Source organism: Orcinus orca, chromosome 9, assembly GCF_937001465.1.
Source record: "Orcinus orca chromosome 9, mOrcOrc1.1, whole genome shotgun sequence".
Lineage (NCBI taxonomy): Eukaryota > Metazoa > Chordata > Mammalia > Artiodactyla > Delphinidae > Orcinus > Orcinus orca.
This window is the reverse complement of record NC_064567.1, coordinates 36,225,182-36,242,567: the sequence shown is the minus strand read 5'-3', so window position 1 is coordinate 36,242,567 and position 17,386 is coordinate 36,225,182. Positions and strand designations below refer to the sequence as shown.

Sequence of the window (17,386 nt, the reverse complement as noted above, 5' to 3'; positions counted from 1 at the left end):
ATAATAGCCTCATGTAGACTGTATCTGTGACAACAAGTCATATTCTTCTAGATATCTGATTCCCCCCACACCAGCTCAAAGGTATATGGAAAGAATGTTATTAGGAGATCACTGATTTACTTGGTTGTGTCTGCCTTCAATAGATAAGACATACAAGCAATAAAAATGCATGTACATTCTCCTGGCTATTCTCTGTAAAGAGGTGCAAATAGGCCCAGTGCCAGGAAATGCTACCAGGCATTGTTTTGTCTTTTGAGTAATGCTTCCTACTACTTTTATCGTTTACGTGGGTATTCCAATCCAACAATATTAACAAATTTATGTTTTACAATCTTATTGACAAATTAAGAAACAATCCTGCAGTCAACGCCTATGACCTAATTTTTTGTATTTTCCTGTAAGTTAAAAAACATAGGTACCATCTTTGGTACTACTGATGGGGCCAATCTTAGAAATTGTTAAAATCTATAGTGCAAAACAGTTATCAATATATTCAATTACTAAAGACAAGCAGTGACATGAATAACAAGTGCTTTATATTATTGCAAAAAGTGGAATAGCTTTCTATTAATTGAGCAAAGGTGTTCTGTTTAAAAATAAAATTCACAGTTGAACACTGCTTATGTAGACTCAAAGTTACCCCTCAGTAGTGCCATCTGTAACAAATTCTTATCTGAAAAATACATACTAAACTACCGAGCTCATTCTGAAACAAATTTGGGATAAAACATACAAACTTGAGTTTAAAATAAATTAAGAGATTCCAATTATTAAGGTTTGAATATCTCTAAGACAAAATAGGGTTTAGAAAACCTAATACTTCTCTCCTTTTATAACATTTAGAGGTCTTAATTTGTTAGCTATTGTAGCATGCTTGTTTATTGGGTATTATGTAATATAGGCCACCACTAATAATTTTGGGGAGCTTTGTGTTCAGTTGATCATGGACATGAATTTTTTATTGTGAACTATCATGCAAGTTACTGCAAATCAAGTTTTTGGAACGAATAAAATAACTATAATACAAACATTCTTTGTAATAAACGTTTGTATTATGTTTTTTGGGACTAGTAATTTAGAGGTATTTGTTTTTCACCTTTGCTGTCTAACAATTTCCAACACGAAGAAGGAGCCAGATCTTAAGTCTACATTCTACTTACCTAGTATGTGGACTCTTGAAGACGAATACCATTGCAGCACTGTGCTCAGAAAGTGTGGGAAAATGGAGCAAAAGCTCAATTCCATTTTTTCCTTGCTTTTAACAATCAGAATTTTCAGTTTGCACTTTTCTGGAGGGATGAACAATATATCCCTCTTATCTACAATGTGTTTGTGATTTGCTAAACAGTTTTTGTTGTGTTTTAAAATTTTTTTGTCTCCTGTTCTATTTAGGAAACAAATTAAGGAAGTTAAGCAGGAGCAAAGGTATAGGATCAGTAGGCAATCATTCCTAGATACAGATGTTAACTCCATGTAGAATGCTTGTTGTCTTCATTAGATCGTAAGTTCCAATGAAAGCAGGGGACTGTGAACACACCAAGCCCTGCTGTTTCCCCAGCATATTGCACTTGGTAGAATTCAAATATCTGTTTAATGAATAAAGAACCCTTTCACATTATGAGAAAGCTATCTGCTGCCCTAAAATAACTGATATACTTAGGTAAATTATCTTGGATGTAATTAACTTTCAAGAAAAGCAGGGTATGACATAGTTGACATATAATGAACTAGAATTTGTTGTTTGTTGTCCTTGTTCGTCGGTAAATAGCATGATAATGGATAAGTCACTTGAGCTCTCTGGATCTCAGTGAATGAATTTATGAAATTAAGGGACTGGACTAGATGAAACCAGATAGAAAATTCTAAGTCATTTAAGTTTTAAATTGCTTCCCAATTCTGAAATCACTTAGTGAGATTAGGTCAAGACCACAAAACTTTCAGTTCATAAATAACAGACAAGGAATATTAGAAAATTTAAAATTTTTAATAAATGTGCTTTGTTCACAAAATGTGAAAAAATACAACAAACACAAACATACATTTTCAGGTAAGCCACCTCCCACCACTTGGCAACTACCATATAAACCACTTGATCTATTCATAATCCTGAAGAAACCAAGCAAATGATCATTTGTTTTTGAAACATCAAATTATTTTGGAGAATACTGTTGTGAATGTGACAGGAGGCCCCTTAACTTCTTCATATCCAAACAAAATCATTCTCAAGAGTACCCATACAGTATTAAAGGCTCTAATAACTTCTTGTGTCATTACATATATAATCTGGCACCAAGCCACATGACTGCTTATATTTTAACATTTATATGTTGAATTGGCTTTGGTGGAATACATATTAGTTTAAATCCTGCGCCAACCTAATTTTGAAGATGAATTTACAGTAGTAACAAACGAGATTTATAAATCCAAACAAATTTATACTAAGTGAGAGTATAGGTTTTTATAAAGAGATTTTTCTTTAAAGTACTACTTAAAATACATCATGCACACTTTGGAGCATAAGCAGAATCAACATCTGTAAACAATCAGAAGAATTTATAGCACCAACATTTTAGCTGTAACACATGGGCTAACTCCAAGGTCATATATCAATACTTACACCAGCCTCTCAAAAGCACTGTTTTCATTTACTTTCAAAGCGCTTTTGTTTGGTATGTTGCTTTTCTTTGCCTTTAAGATAGCATTTAGCCAAATCACAGAAAACGGACCGTATGGTAAAGGAGGTACTAACAACACACATTTTTCTATGTTACCCTGAACACAGTGTTTTTTTTCTTCTTTTGGGCTAGTTACAAGACTTGACCTGTAGTTCTTAATTGGAAAGAAAGTCTAATTATTCCTTATTATTAAGTAATCTTATGCTATTGAAAGTAAACGAAAAACTTCAAGTTACTTCTGGCATATTTGAGCAACCAATATTTATTGCATTTACTCAACTGACTTTTAGGTTAATTACAGTCTTGTTACTTTCATTAATTTAGAATGTGAAATTTAATTTCAAATATTGGGTATACACACTCAACCATTTATATCTTAAAGGGTAAATTTTTTATTTCTAAGTAAAGTTTGACATTCAGAGTTAACTACAGCAATTCACAATAAGCACAAAAACACTTTTATCAGAGTAAAGAAGTTCAGTTTATGAATTTAGGATCAACTATTGAAAATGCAAATTTCCTTTAAAAACGCACACACACAACATTAACCATGAAATCTGAAACTGTGATATTTCAGTGCAAAAACCTCAGTATGAGGTAATTTTAATGTAATAACCACTTGAAAAAAAATCCACACAGTGGCACTCTTAAAAATGATAGTTTACATGACAATTGCTGGCTGACAAGACAATGTGGACTAAATGTTCTTAGCCATTTAAACTAATCTTGTCTTGTTGGACATATATTTCTCCTTAATCATTTGCTTCTGATTCAGAAACACAGAAAGGCATTTATCAATGTGGAAAGGGAAAATTCCCACAGCCAACTAATGGTTTATATATTCAAAGAAAAATTTCTGCTAGGATTTAGATAGAAATTAGAATACCGAAACATCAAAACCATTTTATGAGATTACCAGCAGAGGGTTAATTTAAAATTTTTCTATATAATTCCAGACTTGTAGTGCAGCACCTCCTAATGGAAAGGTGAGGACCCTATTAAGGTTGGTCTAGGTAGAACATAAGCTCTCTTACAAGTGCAAACCCTTTCACATATGTGTTTCGGGTCAGTATTGAGTATTATATTGTTCCTTGCTTAAATAGAAAATTTTGTAAATGAAACCTAAATGTAAAAAAGTAAAAGTGAATTCTCACCGTTAAATATACTTTACACCAAGGCCCAAATCAACAAGAAAGATATGAAAACTCTATTTTGGCAATGGTGTTTACTGTACTATGCTAATCAAATTAGAATACACACTTTGGGGGAAATATCTCCCCAATGTCTGATGCTGCCAAATGAGCAAGCAAGAAAGAATAAGAATTATCAATTCCAAAAAGTTTGGGGAATGTTCAATCATCAGACAAAACTGAGCCAAAATGGCTTTCTATAACAGGTAACAATTTAGTTAGAAAAAAGAATAAGTGCATCACAAAACTACTAAACCAATCTATCTCTGTCACATTTAACTTGTGAGTCATCAAAGTGCAATCTACAGCTTTCTACATATCTTAGTTTCTCATTGCAATGGTTTAAAGTCAACACTGAAAAGATGAAAATAAGAAAAATACATAGCAAATTATGCTTCATTTTTCACAATAGCACTAAAGAGAAAAAGGTACCTTTCTATAATATCTTAGTGCTAAATGCTAAAATAACAGTGGTTTCTGCTATGACAGGAGTCACTCTGCATGAAACTTTAAGCTTTCTATATAAGAATAAATTTTAAAATCCAGAAGTAGAAAAAAATAGCAAACTCTGTAAACCTTTGCATTTCTTCTATGCAAAGCAGGTTTTAAGTACTGAGTTCATGTTAGTATTTCTGATTAGTGTAAGCAATTAAGTTTAGGAGTCTGGACTGAAAGGGCCTTTTGCTTTTATATTAACTTAAAAGTAATATGGGATCTTCTAGCTCATAGAAAGGAATAGAGCTGGATTGACTTTCTCCAGAATCTGAGTCGTATGGAGCATCAGGGAGCTCTGTGAAACCATATGCTAGCTGTTCATCTTCTATATCTGATCGAACGTAGCAGGAAGGGTTAGAATATTCCTCATCTTCTATACTGTTGAAATCTTGAGGAATATATAACATCCCTGGGTAGTTCCTACTAACCAAGTCACTTGTGGTTTTTAGGGAGGTTTTTCTAAATGCCATCAGATGCATATGTGAAAATTTTGAATACTTGAAACGTTTAAAGCCCAGGGACTCTATAGCAATCTTCCAGCTTTTCATCATCATAGCGTGACGGTTCTGATGGGAGGAATCAGGTGTGATGATAAGCAATAAACCATTTAACACTAACAGTTCATGGGCTTTCTTGCAGCAAATCCATCGCTGGTAAGGTGATGGAAAATAGGAAAGAAGGAGAGAGAAAACAACCACATGGAAAAGTTCTCCAGGAAGAGAATCAATAGGGTTTTTTAGCTGCTTCAAAAAGGCATCTATAGCATCCTGTGCAAGCTGGAGTGGTTGCTGAAGCTGCAAATTCAGGAAGTCACATTTATACACACTCTGCAGAAAGGGAAAAACAAGGCATGTTAAGAATTTTAAGATCACCTCCACCTAATTACATAAATTTTAAACCAAGCTATTTCATAGCATTTCTATATAATTCAAGCTTTAATTATGTACCTTTCCCTTATAAATATTCCACTTGCACAGACTTATTCAACCAAAACTTTTACTCAGAAAAATCTCAGAGTAATTAAGCCCAAAGAATTTCTAGTCATTATTTAAAAACAATATTTCTGAGTAACAATTAATTAAAAATTAGAAATAATGTTTAAGTATATATTTTTTAAAAATAATAAGGGTTTATTTGAAATTTTATTTGGGTAAGAGCCTACAGGGATGATTTATTTCTAAACTTAGTCATATTTATATTCACTTAAACATTTATAGTTACCAAAAAACAGGTTTACATAAAAATAACTTTAAACAAGAAATACCATGAAATAAAGATGAATCAAAGAAGTCAAAGAGGATAATGAAAGCAGTTATAAATGTGTAAAAGCAAAATACCAGAACTGTTAAGGTCATGAAAAACCTCTTTTCAACCATTAACTTTAACCATCTCAAAAGTAATTTTAATAATATATTGATTCTATTAAAAAGCTAATCTCCGGCTTGAAACAAACTATGTATTAAATTAATTAACTGAGTCAAATGACCATGAGATACACTGCAAGTAAAGAAATAAACAGCACTGTATCATTTGCTGAATATTAAAACTCTATGGAGACCCTCCGCCTCTGCCCTGAAGGGTCTGGATGGGCGAGTTTGGCGCGATGGCTCGATCCTGGGCGGCGGCGGCGGCGGCAGCGGCAGCGGCGGCGGCGGCTGGAGGCGGCAGCGCGTCCTCCTCCCTGCCCCGGCACCGGCGGTGACCGGAGCGAGTGGCCGCGGCCCCCGATGAGACTGCTCGCGGGCTGGCTGTCTGAGCCCGGCGTCCGTGTGGCTGGCGCGGAGGATGTGGACCCTGCGGAGCCCGCTCACCCGCTCCCTGTACGTAAACATGACGAGCGGACCAGGGTGGGCTGGCGGCAGCCGAAGGCAGCAGGAAGAACCACCAGTGATTTGTGTGCAACAGAGAGAAACTATGCGAATCACTCCAGGCTGTCTTTGTTCAGAGTTACCTTGATCAAGGAACACAGACCTAAACAACAACACTGAGAAATCGGGCTGGCTATTTATCCAATTATATCACTCTTTTGTGTCATCTGTTTTTAGCCAGTTTATGTCTAGAACATCTATCAATGGGTTGCTAGGAAGAGGCTCAATGTTTGTGTTTTCACCAGATCAGTTTCAGAGACTGCTTAAAATTAATCCACACTGGAAAACCCACAGATTTCTTGATTTAGTTGCTGGAGATGGAGAAGTCACAAAAATCATGAGCCCTCATTTTGAAGAAATTTATGCCACTGAGCTGTCTGAAACTATAATATGGCAGCTTCAGAAGAAGAAATACAGAGTGCTTGGTAAAAATGAATGGCAGAATACAGGGTTCCAGTATGATATCATCAGCTGCTTGAATTTGCTGGACCGCTGTGATCAGCCCCTGACTTTGTTAAAAGATATCAGAAGCGTCTTGGAGTCAACTAGAGGCAGGGTCATCCTTGGTCTGGTCTTACCTTTTCATCCCTATGTGGAAAACATAGATGGCAAGTGGGATAAACCATCAGAAATTTTGAAAATCAAGGGATAGAACTGGGAAGAACAAGTGAATAGTCTGCCTGAAGTTTTCAGAAAAGCTGGTTTTGTTATCGAAGCTTTCACCAGACTGCCATACCTGTGTGAAGGTGATATGTATAAAGACTACTACGTTCTGGATGACGCTGTCTTTGTTCTCAAACCAGTATAAACATGTGGAGGTTGAAGTCTTCAGAGTCCACCCCAAGAATGTATGCTCCGGAAGAGGGTCTGTGTTCTCAATTTTGTGAAGGGAGGACATTTGGGGGCTGCCATTCTAAATATCATGCAGGAATTTTAAAAGCCAAAATACTAATTATTTCTTTGTAGTGTGTAAAAAATGTTTTTGAAAAACAAAACCCCAATTCTTTGAGGATTTTTATTAACTCTTTACTCAGTAATGCAGGTCACACTCCGATTATGGGAGATATATGTATTTTTTTGAATTTTATTTATTTTTTATACAGCAGGTTCTTATTAGTTATCCATTTTATACATATTAGTGTATATATGTCAATCCCAATCTCCCAATTCATCACAGCACTCCCCGCCCCCGGCCACTTTCCCCCCTTGGTGTCCACATGTTTGTTCTCTACATCTGTGTCTCTATTTCTGCCCTGCAAACCGGTTCACCTGGAAGATATTTTTTTTATACTTAATTGCAGTAGGGACTCATTCTCAGGCAAAGCAACAGTCATGACTTCACACGGAACCAATAAATATGGATTGTCTTTAATAAAATGAAGACTGGCAATAAAGTTGTCCATCCAGTTGCAAATACTGGTTATAGGATATAGCCACTGATACTCTTTTATGTTTAGAAATTCCATCATTATTCAAAAAATGTTTTTAATCATGCTAATAAACTTTTTTGGAGATGGAAAAAAAAAGCAAACTCTGTGGAAATAATCCAGAATAAGAAAGCAGTTTTAAAATTAGATAAAAATTAGTTACCCTTATATACAACAATAGTTAATTAATTATCAAAGATATGAGCTAATACCTTAGTCCCTCAATTCTGTTAGTGTGTAGACAAGCTGGTCACATAAGCATCTGGACTATCTATTAGGAAATGCGACACAAAGTTCTACTACGTGGAACTACGCGGAAAAAGATTTTCTTCTTCCTTTTGCTCCTTTTGGGGCAGGGGGATAGCTTTATTGAAGTATAACTGATGTACAACCTGAAGTATAACTGACACACAAACATTTAAAGTACACATTTTGGTAAGTTTTAACATTTATACACTCATGAAACCACTACTACAATCAAATTAATGAATAGATCCAACACCTGCCAAAGTTTTCCTGTGCCCCTTATATAATCCCTTCCTTGTACCCTCCCTGTTCTTCCCCTGCCACTAGGCAATCTTTGATGTGACTTCTATCTCTATAGATCAATGGGTATTTTCTAGAATTTTAGGTAAGTGGAATAATACAGAATAATGTACTATTTTCATACAGCACAATTATTTTCAGATTAATCCATTTTTTTGCTTGTATTGATAGTTTATTCCTTTTTAATTGCTGAGGTAGGCTACTATATTAAGATATACCACACTTCGTTTATCCATATACCTTTCATAGATAACTTGGTTGTTTCCAGTTTTTGGCTATTACAACTAGAGCTGCTATGAGCATTCCTGTTTGTCTTTGAATGAACATGTTTCATTTGTCTTGGGCAAATACTGAGGAAAGGGGTGGCTGGATCATACAGTTCGTGCATGTTTAACTTTTAAAGAAACTTCAAAACTATTTTCAAAAGCACTTATACTGAGTTTTACATTTCTACCAGGAGTTTATTGCAGTTCCAGTTCCTCCAAATCCTCATCAACACTTGGAATGGCCAGGCTTTTAAATTTTAATCATAGTCACAGGTGTGTAGTAGTATATTGAAGTTTTAATTTGGATTTTCCTAATGAGTAGTAATGTTTACCTAAGTATCTTCTTTGGTGAAGTGTTTGTTCAATTTTTTTGCATAGTGAAAAATGATTGGGTTGTTTTAAATGTTAAAAACCTATTTTCTTATTGAATTTTGAGAGTTCTTTATTCTTCATTCAAGTCCTTAATCTGATATATAACTTGAAAATATTTCTCTCAGATTATGGCTTGTCTTTTCATTCTTTTAACAATGTCTTCTTTTTTTATTGAAATATGGTTAATTTATAATATTAGTTTCAGGTATACAGCCCAGTGATTCAGTATTTTTAGAGATTATACTCCATTAAAAGTTATTATGAAATGGCTATATTCCAGAGTGCTGTACAATATATCCTTGTTGCTTATCCATTTTATACACAGTAGTTTGTATCTATTAATCACATACTCCTATCTTGCCCTTCTTCCCTTCCCTCTTCCCCACTGGTAACACTAGTTTGTTTTCTATATCTGTGAGTCTGTTTCTGTTTTACTATACATTCATTTGTTTTATCTTTTAGATTCCACATATAAGTGATATCATATAGTATTTATCTTTGTCTGACTTATTTTACTAAGCATAATATTCTCTAGTTCCAACCATGTTTTTGCAAATGGCAGAAATTTCATTCTTTTTTATGGCAGAGTAAGGTTCCATTGTGTGTGTATGTATGTGTATATACCTGTGTGTATGTATATATATGTGTATGTATTTTCTTTATCCATCCGTTGATGACACTTAGGTTGCTTTTTTATCTCAGCTATTGTAAATAACGCTGCTATGAAAACAAGGGTGCATTTATCTTTTTGAATTACTGTTTTCATTTTCTTCTAATATATACCCAGGAGTAAAACTGCTGGATCATATGGTTATCTATTTTTAGTCTATTGAAGAACCTCTATATTATTTTCCTTAGTAGCTGCACCAATTTACATTCCCACCAACAGTGTACAAGAGTTCCCTTTTCTCCACATCCTCTCCAACATTTGTTATTTGCAGACTTTGAGGACAGCCATTCTGAGGTATAAGGTGATATCTCATTGTTGTTTTGATTTGCATTTCTCTAAATTAGCAGTGTTGAGCATCTTTTCATGTTCCTATTAGCCATCTGTATGTCTTCTTTGGAAAAATGTCTATTCATGTGTTCAGCCCATTTTTCGACTGGGTTGTTTGTTCTGTTGATATTGAATTGTATGAGTTGTTTATATATTTTGATATTAACCCCTTGTCAGTCATATCATTTGCAAATATCTTCTCCCATTCTGTGGGTTGTCTTTTTGTATTGTCAATGGTTTCCTTAGCTGTGCAAAAGATTTTAAGTTTAATTAGGTCACATTTGTTTATTACTGCTTTTATTTCTTTTGCCCTAGGAGACAGATCTGAAAAAATATTGTTACAATTTATGTCAGAGTGTTCTGCCTATGTTCTCTTCCAGGAGTTTTATGGTATCATGTCTTATGTTTAAGTCTTTAAGCCATTTTGAGTTTATTTTTGTGCATGGTGTGAGGGCATGTTCTAATTTCATTGGCTTACATTCAGCTGTCCAATCTTACCAGCACCACTTGCTGAAGAGACTGTCTTTTGCCCATTTTATATTCTTGTCTCCTTTGTCATAGATTAATTGACCATAGGTGTGTGGGTTTATTTCTGGGCTCTCTATTTTGTTCCATTGATCTATGTGTCTGTTTTTGTGCCAGTACCATGCTGTTTTGAATACTGTAGCTTTGTAGTATAGTCTAAAGCCAGGGAGCATGATATCTCCAGTTTTGTTTTTGTTTCTTTTTTCAAGACTGCTTTGGCAACTTGGGGTCTTTTGTGATACTATATGAATTTTAGGATTAATTGTTTTAGTTCTGTGAAAAAGGTCATGGGTATTTTGATATGGATTGCATTAAATCTGTAGTTTGCTTTGGGTAGTATGGCCCTTTTAACAACCTTAATTCTTCCAATACAAGAGCACAGGATATACTTCCAAGTTTATGTGTCATCTTCAATTTCCTTCATCAATTTTTTATAGTTTTCAAAGTATAGGTCTTTCACCTCCTTGGTTGAGTATATTCCTAGGTATTTTATTCCTTTTGATGTGATTTTTAAATGGGACTTTTTTTTTTTACTTTCACTTTCCAATAGTTCATTACTAGTGTATGGAAAAGCATAAGATTTCTGTATATTAACCTTATATCCTGCAACTTTACTAAATTCATTTATTAGTTCTAATAGTTTTTTGGTGGAGACTTCAGAGTTTTCTATATAAACTATCATGTCATCTGCAAGTAATGACAGTTTTACTTCTTCCCTTTCAACTTGGATGCATTTTATTTCCTTTTCTTGCCTGACTGCTGTGGCTAGGACTTCCACTACTATGATAAATAGAAGTGTGACAGCGGGCGTCCTTGTCTAGTTACTGAATTTAGAGGAAAGGCTTTTAGCTATTCACAGTTGAGTATGAAGTTAGCTGTGGGTTTGTCATAGATGGTCTTTATTATGTTGAGAAATGTTCCCTCTATACCAACTATGATGACAGTTTTTATCACGAATGGATGTTAAATTTTGTTAGATGCTTTTTGTGTCTATTGAGATGATCATGTGACTTTTATCCTTTTGTTAATGTGGTGTATCACATTAATTTGCAAATATTGAAACATCTTTGCATCCCTGGACTATATCCCACTTGATGATAGTGTATGATCTTTTTAATGTATTGTTGTTGGATTTGGTTAGTTAATATTTTGTTGAGGATTTTTGCATCTATTTTCATCAAAGATATTGGCCTGCAATTTTCTTTTCTGTAGTATCTTTGCTGTTTTTGGTATCAAGCTAATGGTGGCTTGTAGAATGAATTTCGGAGTGTTCTGTCCTTTTCAATATTATGGACTAGTTTGAAGAGGAAAGATATTAGCTCTTCTTTGTATGTTTGGCAGAATTCCTCTGTGAAGCTATCCAGTCCTGGACTTTTGTTTGCTGGGCGTTCTTTTAAATCACAAATTCAGTTAAACTACCAGTGATCAGTCTGTTCAAATTGTGTTTATTCTTGATTCAGTCTTGGCAGGTTGTATGTTTCTAGAAATTTATCCATTTCTTCTAGATTGTCCAATTTGTTGGCATATAACTGTTCATAGTATTATTATTATTATTTTTTGGTATCTCTGTGGTATCAGTTGTTATTTCTCCTCTTTCATTTCTTATTTTGTTAATTTGGGTTCTCTTTTTTTCTTGGGTGACCCTAGCTAAAAGTTTATCAATTTTGTTTGTCTTCTCAAAAACCAGCTCTTGGTTTCATTGATCTTTTCCATTATTTTTGGTGGTCTCTATTTCATTTATTTCCTCTCTGATCTTTATGATTTCCTTCCTCCTGCTGACTTTGGGCTTTGTTCTTCCTTTTCTAATTCCTTTAGGTGGTCCACGATTAGGTTGTTTGAGATTTTTTTTCTTGAGGAAGGCCTGTATTGTGATAAACTTCCCTCTTAGAATTGCTTTTGCATCCAACAGATTTTGGGAAGTTGTGTTTCCGTTTCCATTTGTCTTGAGGTATTTTCTGATTTCCTCTTAGATTTCTTAATTGAACCATTGTTTTTTTTAGCAGCATGTTGTTTTAGTCTCCCCATTTGTTCTTTTCCCATTTTTCTTCCTGTAACTGATTTCTAGTGTCATACTGTTGTGGCTGGAAAAAATGCTTGATAGAATTTCTATTCTCTTAAATTTGTTGAGACTTGTTTTGTGGCCTAGCATGTGATCGATCCTAGAGAACATTACACATGCACTTGAAAAGAATGTGTATTTTGCTGTTTCGTGATGGAATGTCCTGTAGATATCTGTTAAGTCCAACTGGTCCATTCTGTCATTTAAGACCACTGTTACCTTATTTTTTTCCTATCTGGGTGATCTGTCCATTGATGTCAGTAAGGTGTTAAATTCCCCTACTATTATTATATTCTTGTCAATTTCTCCCTTTATGTCTGTTAGTTATTTGCTTTATATATTTAGGTGCCCTTGTGTTGGATGTATATATGTTAATGAGTGTAAAACTTCTTATAGTGATCCCTTTATCATTATATAATGCCTTTCTTTGTCTTTTGTTATACACTCTGTTAAATTCTATTTTGTCTAATATGAGTATTGCTACCCCCACTTTCTTGTCATTGTATGAAATATCTTTTCCATCCCCTCACTTTCATTCTGTGTGTATCTTTAGCTCTGAAGTGAGTCTCTTATAGGTAGCATATAGATGGGTCTTGTTTTTTAGGCCAATCAACCACTCTATGTCTTTTGATAGGAACATTTAGTGTATTGGCATTAAACTGATTATTGATAGGTATGTACTTATTGCCATTTTATTACTTGTTTTCTGGCTGTTTTTGTAGCTTTGTTCTTTTCTTCTTTTGTTTCTTCCCTTGTGGTTTGATGAACTTTCTTTAGTAGTAAGCTTGTGTTCCTTTCTTTTTAATTTTTGTCTATCTATTTTAAGTTTTTTTATTTATGGTTACCACAGTGTTCATATGTATTGACCTATAATATAAATACTTATTTTGAACTTACAGTCATTTAAGTTCAAACACATTCTAAAAGATCTACATTTTTAATTCCCCTCCCATTTGTGTTTTGACGTCATATTTTACATCTGCATGATTCTCCCTTAACTGTTTATTGCAGTTACAGTTGCTTTCACAATTGATTCTCTGTCTTTACTATATATTTGCCTTTCCTAGTGGGATCTTCCCTTTCCTGTAGATCCTTACTTCTTTCCACTTAGAGAAGAGCCTTTAACATTTCTTTTAGGGTAGGCTTAGTACTGATAAACTATTTTTTGCTTCTCTGGGAAGTTCTTTATCTCGCTTTCTATTCTTTTTCTTTTCTTTTTAAAATTTTTTAATACAGCAGGTTCTTATTGCTTTCTATTCTAAATAATCGTTTTGCTGGGTATCCTAGTTTGTAGGTTTTCCCTTTCAGCATTTTGAATATATCATGCCACTCCCTTCTGGCCTGCAAAATTTCTGCAGAGAAATCAGCTGATGGCCTTACAGGAATTCCCTTGTATATGACTCTTTGTTTTTCTCTTGCTGTCTTTAAATTCTCTCTTTAAATTTGCCATTTCTATTATGATATGTCTTGATATGGGTCTGTTTGGGTTCATCTTTTTGGGACCCTCTGTGCTTCCTGTACCTGGATATGAGTTTTTTCTCTTTCAGGTCTGGGAAGTTTCCAGCCATAATTTTCTCAAATACATTTTTGATCCTCTTCTCTCTTCTCCCTCTGGGACCCCTACAAGGGGTTTAGCCCTATTTGTGGACTCTCTGTTATATTTCATTGATAATCTTGACACTAATACCACACTGTTTTCATTACTATAACTTTAAAATAAATTTTGAAACTCTCCAACACTATCCTTTTAAAAAGTTGTTATTCTAGGACCTTTGGATTTCCACACAGATTTTAGAATACATTTTTCAATTTCTACAGAAAAACCTGCTAGAATTTTTATCAGGATTGCACTGAATCTATAGATCAATTTTGGGAAAATTGATGTGTTAAAGATTTTGAGTTTTTCCACCAATAAACACAGTATATATCTCTACTCATTTAGGTCTTCTTTACTTTCTCTTAATAATTTATAGTTTTCAATATACAGGTTTGCCATATATTTGTCAGCTTTATATTTCATATAAATATATGTTCATATATTAAATACTTCATATTTCTGATGCTATTATAAATGGTACTATTTTTAATTTCTAGTTGATTGTGGCTAGTACATATGAATTGATTTTTATATGTTAATCTTATATCTTGCAACCTTGTTAAACTCACTGGTTCTAGTAGCTTCTTTGTAGATTCCACAGAATAAAGTAATAGATGATCAATGTCATCTGTGAACAAAGACAGTTTTACATCTTATTTTCCAATTTGGATGCCTATCATTGCTTTTTCTTGCTTTCCTGCACTGGTAAAAACCTTTAGAGAATGCTGAATAGAGATGGTGAGAGTAACCTTATCTTGTTCTTTTTTCAGTTTTTATTGGAAAAACATTTTTCTTTCACTATTAAGTATGATGTTAGCTGTAGGTTTCTTTTTTAGTGTATTACTGTGATGAAAAGAATAAGTGGGGTTTTTTTATGGTATATGTAATTTTATTTTTAACCATTTTTAAACTGAAGTATAGTTAATTTACAATGTTGTGTTAGTTTCAGGTGTACAGCAAAGTGATTCATTTATATATATATTCTTCAGATTCTTTTCCATTATAGATTATTGCAAGATACTGAGTAGAGTTCCTTGTGCTATACAGTAGGTCTTCGTTGTTTATTTTCTATATAGTAATGTGTATATGTTAATCCCAAACTCCTAACTTATCTCACCACCAAACCCGTCCCCCACTATCCCGTTTGGTAACCATACATTTGTATTCTGTGAGTCTGTTTCTGTTGTGTAAATAAGTTCACTTGTATCATTATTTTTAAAGATTCTACATATAAGTGATACCCTATGCTATTTATCGTTCTCTGTCTGACTTCATTTAATATGATAATCTCTAGGTCTAACCATTTTGCCACAAATGGCATTACTTCATTCTTTGTTATGGCTGAGTAATATTCCATTGTGTATATATACCACATCTTCTTTATCCATTCATCTGTTGATGGACAGTTAGGTTGCTTCCATGTCTTGGCTATTGTAAATAGTGCTGCTATGAACACTGGGGTGCATGTATCTTTTCAAATTGGAGTTTTCTCCAGATATATGCCCAGGAGTGGGATTGCAGGATCATATGGTAACTCTATTTTTAGTTTTTTAAGGAACCTCTATACTGTTCTCCATAGTGGCTGCACCAATTTACATTCCCATCAACAGTGTAAGTGGGTTCCTTTTTCTCCGCACCCTCTCCAATATTTATTATTTGTAGACTTTTTAATGATGGTCATTCTGACTGTTGTGACGTGATGCCTCACTGTAGTTTTGATTTGCATTTCTCTAATACTTAGTGATACTGATCATCTTTTCATGTGCCTGTTGGCCATTCATATGTCTTCTTTGAAGAAACGTCTATTTAGGTCTCTTGCCCATTTTTTGACTGAGTTGTTTTTTTGATAATAAGCTGTATGAGCTGTTTGTATATTTTGGAGATTAATCCCTATTGGTAGCATTGTTTGCAAATATTTTCTCCCAGTCTGTAGGTTGTGTCTTTTTGTTTTGTTGATGGTCTCCTTTGCTGTGCAGAAGCTTTTAAGTTTAATTAGGTCCCATTTGTTTATTTTTGTTTTTATTTCCATTACTCTAGGAGATGGATCAAAAAACAAATATTGTTGCGATTTATGTCAGAGTGTTCTGCCTGTGTTTTCCTCTAGGTGTTTTATAGTATCTGGTCTTATATTTAGGTCTTTAATACATTTTCAGTAGATTTTTGTATAGGTGTTATAGATTATTTTTTTTAACATTAAACCAATCTTATACTCCTAGAATAAATCAAACTTAGCCATGATGTATTATCCCTTTTGAAATACTGTTCGGTTCAATATGCTAGAATTTTGTAGACAACTTTTCTATGTTTATGATGGATATGGTCTATAAGTTGTTGTTTTTGTTCTGTAATGTCTCTGGTTTTGGTATTGGGGTAATGGCCTCATAGAATAAGTTGGGAAGTGAAGCCATTTGAGCCTGGAATTTTCTTTGTGGGAAAGTTTTTAACTGCCAATTCAAATTTCTTTAATACATTTAGGGCTACTGAGGTTATGTATTTCTTCATGAGTGAGCTTTGGCAGTATGTGTCTTCCAAGGAGTTTGACCATTTCACTTAAGTTGTGGAATTTATTGGCATAAAATTTTTTGTAATATTTTCCTTTCTTTTAATATTGGTAAAATATACATGATGTCACGCCTTTCTCTTTATTTCCTAATCAGTATGGCTAGTGATTTATAAATTTTATTGATCTTCTCAAAGAGGTAGTGTTTGCTTTCATCAGTTTTTCCCTACTATTTTCTAAAGGTTTTCTATTTCATTGATTTCTGCTGTAATCTTTATTATTTTCTTTCTTGTATTTTAGATTTAATGTGGGTTTGGTTTTTTTCCTAGTTGGAAAGTTGATGTCATTACTTTGAGACCTTTCTTATTTTTCTAATAAAGGTGTTTACTATTGTAAAATTTCCTCTAAGTACTATTTTAGTGTTTTTAGTGGCATCCTATGCATATCTTATGTTTTTGATATCATATGTTTTTATTTATCTTCATTTGAAAATATGGTCTAGGGCTTCCCTGGTGGCGCAGTGGTTGAGAGTCCACCTGCCAATGCAGGGGACACGGGTTCGTGCCCCAGTCCGGGAAGATCCCACACGCCACGGAGCGCCTAGGCCCGTGAGCCATGGCTGTTGAGCCTGCACGTCCAGAGCCTGTGCTCCGCAACGGGAGAGGCCACAACAGTGAGAGGCCCGCATACTGCAAAAAAAAAAAAGAAAGAAGAAAAGAAAATATGGTCTAACTTTCCTTGTGAGTTCTTCTTTGACCAATGTTCTAATTGTTCCATCAATTATTGAGAGAGGGGTAATGAAATCTTCAACTATAATTTTATAAATGTCTATTTGTAATTGCTACCTTATCAATTTTTGGTTTACGTAT

General features: G+C 34.1%; 1 protein-coding gene and 1 pseudogene across 1 annotated transcript in view; one reads left to right on the top strand and one right to left on the bottom strand.

The window, feature by feature from the left end:
* Positions 1-1,965: 1,965 nt before the first annotated feature.
* Positions 1,966-17,386, bottom strand: part of BMT2 (base methyltransferase of 25S rRNA 2 homolog) — an 87,121-nt gene continuing 71,700 nt past the window's right edge. Inside the window, exon 5 of the mRNA XM_004269878.3 lies at positions 1,966-5,187. Coding sequence (XP_004269926.1) covers positions 4,558-5,187 — 630 coding nt within the window. The 3' untranslated portion in view covers positions 1,966-4,557. The remainder of the gene's footprint in view (positions 5,188-17,386) is intronic.
* LOC125965491 (protein-L-histidine N-pros-methyltransferase-like) lies at positions 6,088-7,124 on the top strand (annotated as a pseudogene).